The sequence below is a fragment of the Megalobrama amblycephala genome, linkage group LG24 (assembly GCF_018812025.1).
Source record: "Megalobrama amblycephala isolate DHTTF-2021 linkage group LG24, ASM1881202v1, whole genome shotgun sequence".
Lineage (NCBI taxonomy): Eukaryota > Metazoa > Chordata > Actinopteri > Cypriniformes > Xenocyprididae > Megalobrama > Megalobrama amblycephala.
In genome coordinates this window covers 34,279,391-34,290,440 of record NC_063067.1, presented here as the reverse complement: position 1 = coordinate 34,290,440, position 11,050 = coordinate 34,279,391, and the positions used below count along the sequence as shown (strand labels likewise).

At 35.2% G+C, this 11,050-nt stretch overlaps 1 protein-coding gene across 1 annotated transcript; it reads left to right on the top strand.

Moving 5' to 3' along the window:
• The first annotated feature begins 6,772 nt into the window (after positions 1-6,772).
• npbwr2b (neuropeptides B/W receptor 2b) lies at positions 6,773-8,431 on the top strand. The gene is made up of 2 exons (XM_048178016.1): positions 6,773-6,960; positions 7,165-8,431. The coding sequence occupies exon 2, from the start codon at positions 7,319-7,321 to the stop codon at positions 8,336-8,338; it is 1,020 nt and encodes a 339-aa protein (XP_048033973.1). The 5' UTR covers positions 6,773-6,960; positions 7,165-7,318; the 3' UTR covers positions 8,339-8,431.
• The last annotated feature ends 2,619 nt before the right edge of the window (positions 8,432-11,050 follow it).

Genomic DNA, 11,050 nt, shown 5'->3' with positions numbered 1-11,050 from the left:
TTTCAGTTCATCCTGCCAGTAATGTTTAAGTCCAAATCTATATTTAAATGAATGTAATATTTAAGACCAATCATCATATATTTAAGGAATGAGAATTCTTGCTATGAAATCTGCTCATGGCTGTCAGTAGGCTGCCTAGCTCCCTTCAAACTATCATCAAACCGTCACCTTGCTCCCAACTCCTACACATCAGCATCTCACAAATTTCCCCATCCATAAACCTCTTCATCCTTACGCATAAATAATGGAACAAAACTCCACACTGAGAATCAGAACATCTGATTTGACAGAGCAAATGAAGCCTAAGAGACACATCTTTTAGATGTTACTATTTCTAGAACTCAAACTCATGGCAGTTTATCTTACCTGATATATTTAGACTTACCATTTCCACATTTCAAACTATCTGGTACTTTAGATTAATACTCTCCATTAGCAATTGTGGCAGTTTCCTTGCACATTAAAAACTACCATGGAACTTTTTTTTTTTTTTTTTTTTTTGCGCCAAGTTTTTGTTATACTACCATGAAATAAAAGTAAATTAATACAGTGTCCTTTAAAAAAAAGTATTTTTGATTATTTGGTGAAAACTATGGTTATCATGGTACATTTTTCAAAATGTAAGTCTAACCTTAAGCGTTTTACTTCTATTTTCAGTTACTCATTCTGTTAATCGGCATGTTCATTTTCTTGAAAGGCCTTTTGCCCCTTGGTATCTCATGAAATCAATAAAATAATAGTTTTCTTGACTTATAAATGCAAACATCAAATGATAACAATATATTTTGATGTAACTATTTCAGCCAAAATAATTTGCCCACTTCAAACAGACCATAGTAGCTTATGAAATGCTAATGATGTCTCAAAAACTTTGTAGATGTATGCTCAAAACTACAAACTCTCTTGGAAACCATAAGGGAACAACTTTTTGTCAACAGCGTTACTTAGCAACAGCTAGAATAATGACACCATTATCTAACAACTGGCTATACATGGATCTGACTTTTAACATGGTTATGTTAACTTACGATTTAGAAAAACGATAAGTGAAAAAGTGATTTGATGGTTCATCTGTTACAATCACAGAAGAGGAAAGCGATACTTTATTGTATTTTAAATATATTCCCATTTTCTATAGTACACTGCAAATATACTAACAAAAAATGTACTATCATTAAATATATAAAAAGTATATTAGTATAATATTTTCACAATGCAACTTTTAACACACTTTAAAATAATTGTACTTTAGTATATTTTCTAAAAAATATATTTTAGAAAAATATACTTGAAGTGTAAGTTCAGTTTATTTTTTAAAAGTGTATTTATTTGCCATAACATAAATGACCTTTAAACTTTGAGTCTAATTAATTTACATCATCAATAAAAATGCACAAAGAAGCTTTTCAGAAAAACTTTTTCAGAAAAAAGAAGTACAAAAGCTGTAACTGAGGCTCTGTCCTTTCAAAATGTACACATTTGTACCTTATTTGTTTAAACAGTGCAAGTACCTTAAATGTACATATTAATACCTAAAGTGTACATATTAGTGCATAAATGGTACATATTAGTACCTTTTGAAAGTTCACCGCCCCTGTGACAGCTTTTGTACCTTTTTTTCAGGTAGTAAAATGCTGTAGTAAAAATTTAATATTAGTTATTATATGTATTGCTATTTTCTTGTATATACTGTACATGATAATTTATAATTCCATTTGGTTAAAAATTATTCTTGTATTCTTTTAAAATTAATTAACTGAATTTAAATAAATGACACATTAATTAGTTTAGAACGGTTTACACTAACATTCAAAAGCTTGCAGTGTGTTTTTTTATCTGTCTATTATGTTCACCAAGGCCACATTTATTTGATCAAAAATATAGTAAAATCAGTAAAATTGTGAAATATTATTATATTTTAAAATATCTATTTGAATATATTTTAAAACATTATTTATTCCTGTGATCAAATCTGAATTTTCAGCATCATTACTCCAGTCTTCAGTGTCACATGATCCTTCAGAAATCATTCTAATATGCTACATTTGCTTATTATTAAACAGCTGTGCTGCTTATTATTTTTGTGGAAATAGTGATACATATTTTTCCAGGATTCTCAAAAAAATAAATAAAAAATACTGACCCCAATGTTTTGAACGGTGCTGTATAGTTATTGTATCTCCTTATAAATTTTTATAGATTAATAACAATTTTTATAATTTTTTTTTATAGATTTTTACATTATTATTGACAATTTGAGAGTGGAGTTTACATTTACATTTATTCATTTAGCAGACACTTTTATCCAAAGCAACTTACAAGGAATACAGCAAGCGATTCAGCTTGTTTAAGCAATAAACATGAGGATTGTTTCAGTTTCAGACATCGAGTTATGGGCTGTTTGTTTTGCTGCTTTTTTTTTTATGCAGTTTTCCAATTCAAAATCATTCACTCTCATCCTGGCACCGTGAGTCTCATGGGTCTTAAAAGCGTTGTCAGACCTGGGATCTTTCCTCTCAGCATGCACAAGTAATTAGCTATTTGACACTTGAGAATATCAGAAGTCAATTTCCTTTGATCGTCCTAAAGCGATCCAATCAGTCACACAAGTCCCCTCTGAAACTGTCTTGTTACTCCAGCTCATGAAGCTCCTCATCGGGAGACACAGATCAGGGGCACTGGCACAGAAAGCCAAAGAGGTCTTTTCCTTTAATCATGGAGTAGTGATGATGAGAAACACAAGAGGTATAATAAAAAAGGATGAAAGTGAAATGACAGCAGGGGCTTCATACAGGATATCTGCTGTTTCACCTCACTAATTAACACGTTACAAATCAACATCAGATAATGCTTAGCCTTAGATTCACATTCCCCGCTCACATTAACAATAAGCTTGTGTCCAATTAATATCCTTGTCCTCAGCTGCCCTCAGCTCATGGTCACCATTAAACCTGCTTTATTATTTCATTGTGTCTCTGACTAGCAGAATCTTATCCTATTCTTCCAACAATAGGAAATCAAGGACAGCAGCTAACTACCTGCATGAATGGACTCATTCAAATGCAATCATTTGAAAAATAAAATCTCAAAGGAATGGACTAGAATATGAGAAAAGAGAGAAAAGGCTTTATATTTAGTGACTGTAGTCTGTAATGTTATTATTAGTTAGCCATAACCTCTTCAAGAGCAGCATTGTGAAGAAAGGAATATTTAGATCAACAGGTCATAATTCAACTTCTTCAAAAGACATTTATGCTGTTTTCTTGCAGTAACTCAACGAAATATATCTGCTCCACAATAATATAATCATTCAAAAGCAGACGAATTTAATTAATTTTTGGTACAGCTGATAATGAAATATACTCAAAATCCCTGTTTTTGACCAAAAAGCCTCATGCCTGTCAAGGTTGCAACTTTTTCAAGTTGCACAAGGTTTTGCTCAAGGTAAATTTAAATGGTAGCTCTTTACAACAAGGTTCAATGTATTTAAATGCATTAGTTATCATGAACTAACAAAAACGACAAATGTCAAATCATTTATTATGCTACACTGAAAGTTGGTTGAAAATGGACAAGCCCAGCGATTGTGTTGTTTTAACCCAACGGTTGGGTTAAATGTTTGCCCAACCGCTGGGTAGTTTTATTCAACCCAACTATTGTTTAAAAATTACTGTATTGCTTGCTTAAAATGAACCCAAAATATGTTGACAATTAACATTTATTAATATGTTTAATAAATGAACATTTGAATAATAATTAAACAATAAACATTTATACAGTTGCATATTAATAAATGTTCACCAAACCAATTATGTGATTGATTTTTAATTTCCAATCTATTTTTGGGTTAATTTTAAGCCAAACATACAGTATAGTCATTTTTAAAGGAGCTGTATGTAAGAAATCTATTTCAATTAATCATAAAATGGCCCTGATGTGTCACTAGACATTAAGAAATCATGTTCATTTCAAATACTTATATCACTGACAAAAGTAGTCCGGCCAGGATATTGTCATTTAAAAAGTGGACTTGCAGCCCTCAACTGATGTTGATGTTGTCATTTTGTGTTTTGGCCTGACGCGCCTCCCTCCACCTATCTACCAATCATGAAGTCAGTAGTGTTTCGGGATCCGTGTTGCCAGCTTTGCTGTAACCTACCCTAACTCCAGTCGGATAAAAATGTCTAATGTTACTAAATCAAAAAGACCTCGTTATAATTCAGAAATTCGACAAAGTCCGAAATAAAACCAGAATTTGTATTGGAGATGCTTTTGAAAGATGGAGACGGCTGAAAACGGAGAAGAATTTGAACACAGACGCCAACGTTGCTAATTTTCTCCTGGACAGGTAAGATTAATCTATGCTTGGCTAACTTGTACTTGATGTCAATGGACATTTCATATATTCATGACAGTCGAACAAAGTTATGCATGTTTGTGCAAAGTAACATAACGTTAGCTCACATGGACGTATGCTCTGTCATTATGCTGAGACGCTGAGGAAAACAACAGTCCATTATGGCAATTTGAAACGTAATTGAGACAGTAGCCTAATGTTACCTCAGTAAAAATGATTCGTCATTTGTTCTTCACGTATATCGTGGACTAAGTTACACATGCTGCAAGTTGACCTGTATGACCATTGCTAATGTAATTTAGTTACTCTAACAATATTTTCTGATGAAACTGAAAACAACCCTGTGATAGCCATTGGTGATATTGAATTTGTCCCGCGTTATAATTGCTGTGGCAAATGTTTTGGTTATTTGTTAGCCAACTTATGACAAAAACTTTACTACTTGTAAATCGATTTTTTTTTTTTTTCGTATTGAAAAATAAGGAATTTTTATTTTGTTGTTTATTTTTGTTTTGTTTTACTATTATCCTTTTATTATCCGTTAGTGATGGTTTGGAAGCACTACAGTAGGTGCAATTCCAAGGAAAAATAACTTTTTCTAATGTCCATAACACTAATGAAAAGCACAGTGTAGCCTATGATGTGAAAAATTTGGGCCATTTGGAACGTTTTGTAGCCTACTTGTTTTTCATGCAAGTTCTACAGCCAAAAATAATAGAACGTCATGTAATCTTTCACATCACATATTTTAGCGTTATGGACGTGTGCTGCAGGGTAAGTAAAAAAATACAGCTGGCCACTTTCACTTATAGCATCAGCTAAATGAATCGCTGTATCTTTGATATTGGTTACACATAGTGACATAGGCTTGTGCTTGTACTTACATTAATGACAGATAAATAACGTTACAAGTTAGACTAACAGTTACCGTTCTGTCTGTCACATACGAGCATACATCTTTACGATTATACTGTCACATACGAGCATAAATCTTTACGATTATATTTAACTAATGACAATTAGTACATTTTTTAAATACATAATTACTTATCAAAATATCTCTCATGAAGCATGAAACAGAATTAACAGAAAAAAAACTTACTGTGTACGTCTGTTCGTCACTTGCCATTGGAAGCTCATTGAAGCAGCCTACGTTTCTGCTGAATCCTGCAGCTCATCTGGCAACCTCGAGTCAGGGGGTAGGGGGAGGGGATACACCGCTCTACAGTATTTTTATAGTGATTGCAGTACCAGTTTAGGCCACAATCCTACATACAGCTCCTTTAAACAATAGTTGAGTTAAATAAAACTATCCAGCAGGTTGAGAAAACATTTAACCCAAAAGCTGGGTTAAAACAACCCAATCGTTGGGTTTGTCTATTTTCAACCCAACTTGGGTTGTTTTTAACCCATCATTTTTTAGAGTGTAGGTTGATATTAATAAACTATTAATATTATTGATATTATTAAACATTATTTTATAAACATTGTTCATTTATCTATTAATTTTAACATCTTAATGCATTTTTAATTGCACAATGTATAAAACAAATGTTAAAGTATTGTTATTTCTATAATAATTAACATAAAAAAATATTGTAAATTGTTAGTTTTCAGCCTATTTACTTTTAAATTTACTAGTTAAGTTCTAATAAGCTAAAGGGTGTGGGATGAGCACTGGTAAATACCTCTGTAAAGTAACTCCATTTTAAGATGGGAATGCATCATTTATTTCATGATGTTTTATAGGTATTTCTGACAGCCTGAGGTCACCTTCAGTCTGTCAGTAAAAGCTTCCGGACTGTGAATCATCAATCATATCTTATGCTTAACAATATGCCAATCACTCACCCAATGATGACTGGATCAGGGCAGATTGAGGCAGTCACTGGATCTGATGCTGCTCAATAAGCCAATCATTCACCAATATGATAACTGGTTGTGGTTAAATTGAATAGTCAGCCAATCGCTGCCTGCACCCCATCCTCTAGTCTAATGTATAACGCGGAGCTTGCTATAGGGTGAATTCAGGGTGATTGGGACACTTTTTTCCATTGAGATGTCTTGGGGAAAAAAATGCTCCAATCAACCTGAATTTTATATATATATATATATATATATATATATATATATATATATATATATATATATATATAAACTCATAACACGTCCACGAACTATTCATAATTTTAAGTTCAAAATTATATCAATACATGTTATATTTAAAATGCTGTAACAGGGTAATTTTTTTCACCATTTAAACAGCTTTTTGTCTTCACTTTCTAAATTGCACAAATTCATTTTTAATGTTAATATCCATGTCGTTTCTCTATTAATGAGATTTAATAGTTGCATCCATAGCTGATAATTATAACAACATAAGAAAAAAATGTTGTTCTAAATAGTTTACCAAAGGACAACTACTCGCACATAAACAATCAAAATGAACGCGTGACTCTTAGAGAGATCTGCAGGCAGAGAGCGCGAGGTAGAATGTGACGTCACCAGTCGCACTTCTTTCCTACTTGTTGGGAAAAGCGCGAGCTACGCTGCCTGGCACAGAGAGGGGACAGCGCGCGCACGGAGAAAGAATATCTTGCACGGTAAGACCTCGCACCTTCTCACTGCTAGCTGTTGTTTCTTTTATTTTAATAAGTAACATTTGCATTTCAGTTTTAGACGTGCAATGATTTTCGTTGTTGCTTTAAATGAAATTAAACGATTACATTCTAAGTTGTATAAATAATCCGCGCATATGTTAAAAGTGTCCCAGCGTACATTTGTTTGAACAGTCTGTTTTTCGGCAGGATGCCAATGTATTGTATCACTCTGAGATCTCATGTCGCGCAAAGAAACAGATGAAAGACATCGACCACCTTAGACTCGTGGAGAGATCTGCGAAAGCAAGAGCGCAGCTTTATAAAGTAAAGCTCTTATCCCCGGAGGCTCAACTGTCACAGTATGGAGAACATCACAAGCCCCTTCATCCCAAACCCGACATGCAACTACAGCATGGACTTATACTATCACAACTCTCCCAACCGGAGCGATCTGAACTGCACGCCGCCGGCTGACTACTTCTTTTACGCAGATCTGTACGTGGTTCTCCCGGTCATTTACTCCGTGATATGTGCCGTAGGTCTGACGGGCAACACGGCGGTCATATATGTGATTCTCAAAGCACCCAAAATGAAGACGGTGACCAATATGTTCATTCTGAACTTGGCGATCGCCGACGACCTCTTCACTTTAGTGCTGCCCATCAATATAGCGGAGCATCTGTTACACTACTGGCCGTTCGGCGAAGTGCTTTGCAAAATCATTTTAAGCATCGATCACTATAACATCTTCTCCAGCATCTACTTTCTGACGGTTATGAGCGTGGACCGGTACCTGGTGGTGCTGTCGACCGTGCGCTCCAAGCGCATGCCGTACCGCACATACCGGGCAGCCAAGATAGTGAGTCTGTGCGTGTGGCTTCTGGTGATCCTCATCGTCATGCCCTTTACCGTGTTCGCAGGAGTCTACATCAGCCCCGACGACTCCGACAGGAAAAGCTGCGTGCTGAGTTTCCCCAGTCCTGAAAGTTTATGGTTCAAAGCGAGCCGGATTTACACCCTCATACTGGGCTTTGCCATTCCGGTGTCTACAATTTGCATTCTTTACACCATGATGCTGTACAAACTAAGAAACATGCGTCTGAACACCAACGCCAAAGCGCTGGACAAAGCCAAGAAGAAGGTGACTATCATGGTGTTTATTGTACTGGCCGTGTGCCTGTTCTGCTGGACGCCCTTTCACCTCAGCACCATCGTAGCGCTGACCACAGACCTTCGGACCACACCGCTTCTCATCGGCATCTCGTACTTCATTACCAGCCTGAGCTACGCCAACTCCTGTCTGAACCCGTTCCTCTACGCCTTCCTGGACGACAGCTTCAGAAAGGCGTTCAAGAAGATGTTAGAATGTAGACCTGCCTGAATGTAACGCGTTTTGAAGGGACGAGGAACAGGGTTGTGCACCATTCGGAATTTAATTCCATTTCGATTCCTGGATTTGAATTATATATTAAAATAAATTAAAATATATTAACAAATATATATATATATATATATATATATATATATATATATATATATATATATATATATATTTTTTTTTTTTTTTTTTTTTTTTTTTTTTAATTAAATTAAAAATTCAAAATGGATTTTTAAATTCAAAATGGTGTCCAGCCCTGATTAAAATACAGTTGTGATCAAAACTGAATACTGCCCATATAGGCATTTTATTTTTTAAACCATTGTCGTTCCAATTCAGTATTGTAGTTTCTGGCCAATTAAATTCAAATTCAAGGGACACGCACACAGTGTAAATTAAAGGGAACCAATTTTAAAATTCTAAATTTTGCCCAACCTTGATTAAAATACAGTTCCAGTGATTAAAACATCACTGTGTGCACTCAGATCCCCCTGTCCCTGTGTGTTTCCCCAGTTATAAAAGAAAGTATTTTCCTGACACTAAATTCTAATGTGAGAGTTTGTCTCCCTCTTGTGCTTTCTCGGTGATGAAATATTTTGAAATGTGCTTCAGTACATTTCTAACAGCAGTGCCCTGGGAACTTGATTTAGGAATGACAAAAAATGTGATATGATTTCTGGTGTAGGATGACACCACATGTTTCTCAGACAGCAGGAGTCATGTGTATATATTTGTACAGACCTGCTTTTGTCACATGAAACGTCATCACTTCTGATCCAGCATCACAGTATCTTAATAGCACATTTCAGGCAGATGTTTAAACATGCGTTCTTCTTCCTTTAAATGAATGAATATAAATGTAAAACATTTTTGTTTGTGTATATCAAGAGATGTTGGTCATGTACAGTAGATCGACACAGTGAAGCATACTGTCACATGGCTTTTTAAATAGGCTACATGTTGTAAATAAAATGGAATAAATCATTTGTCTTTCATTTAGCCTGATGCAGATGTCAAAGATTAATAGTGTTCCTGGACTCCTGGACAATAACGGTGTGTGTGTGTGTGTGTGTGTAGGAATGCCTTTTACAACAAATTCACGGCCTTACACAAACGTACATTATCTACATTGTCTGTTACAAATGGTAGGTGTATAAAGATTTTCCAATTATTATTATTTTTACACAAATCAACTTAAATATAAATCTAAGCTGCCAGAACTCAACCTCACATTTATGTGGAACAAAAATCGTCTATATTCAAGTTTAGTCCTGCAGAGCTTCTTACCATCAGCCACCTGGTGGTCTAGAACAGTAACTGATACTGTATTTGTGCGTGTTCTGCCATATTGAGCAAGTTTCATAAGCTGTAAAACTGATCAGACTGTAAACGAGAAAACAACATGTCACAATCAGATTTAGTCTCTCACACATTGAAATAACTTATAGGCCTTTTGAAGTAGCTATATTGGGCCATAGGGCACTTGTGGCCTAATGGTTAGAGAGTTGGATTTGTAACCTCGTGGATTTGAATCTCAGTACCGGCAGGAAATGTAGGTGGCGGGATTGAATGGACAGTGCTCTTTTCCACTCTCATCACCCACAACAGAGGGTAATGCCTTCGAAAAGTCCTCACATTTTTTATTTAATTATTTATAAATCAATAAATTTATGTGCATTTCTCTTAACGTTGTCACATTTTCCTTGTTAAATGAACATTACTTCAAAAAAAAAAAAAAAAGAAAGAAAAAAGAAACCAAATACAAAACATCTTTATTCCAAAATAATAACCAAAGGCAGTAACAATTTAAACAATATATTTTATTTGTGCATTAATGTTTCGCTATTCTTTTTATTAGTCGACTTAGACAGCGTTTACGGAGCATGACTGATGATCTGAAATAGCCTGTCACAGACACAAAGATGTATCTTTTATTTCACCAAGCTGATTGCTCACTAAAACCCTGGAAGTCATTGTGTTTTCAAGCTATTTCAAGTTTGATTTTTAATGTGACATAAAGCGGTGAAAGTAGATGAGCTGTTTACTTTTTTTTATAATTAGTCTTACCATTGACACCATCATTTTGTTCATTCGGAACGTGCACGTAAACAAGAGGCGGGATTTATCGCACAATCCAATCATAACCGATCATATCCAATCATAGTGCGATGGAGGCATTGCCTCCTCTCATGTGACTTTCCCCCATTCATTAGGTGTGTTCAACATCGGTGAGAGTAACCGCGTGCAGGCGGGGAGGAGCTGAAAATGGAGACGTGAAGTCGGACACTTTCTGCTTCCCGTAGTGACGCTCGTGCTGCGTTTGCATACTTTATCACGGCTGAAGTGAAATATTTGACTAATACACTGATGTTTCAGAGACATTTTCATTCAGTACTTTATGTACTGCTTACAGAGTCTGTTTGTACAAGAATAAAGTTCAACATAAGCATACATTATTTAAATACCAATGTAGTGGGGTCTACCTTTTTTATCGGTTTTATTTTGATAAACATGACACAATATAACATCATAACAACATGAAAAGAGCTTTATAAAAGTACAGATTTGTGGAACTGAAGACGTGACAAAAAAACAAAACACGTGATCGTTGTCATGCGGTGAATCCGGCCAATCGTGAAACGGCTGTGTCATCATCAGAGCTCCTGCAGCTGCTCTTGAGAAACTGCACTGGCTGACTCAGCCGGCTGATCTCGA

Coding starts and splice junctions, on each gene's coding strand:
- npbwr2b (XM_048178016.1), top strand. CDS start 7,319: ATGGAGAACATCACAAGCCCCTTCATCCCAAACCCGACATGCAACTAC.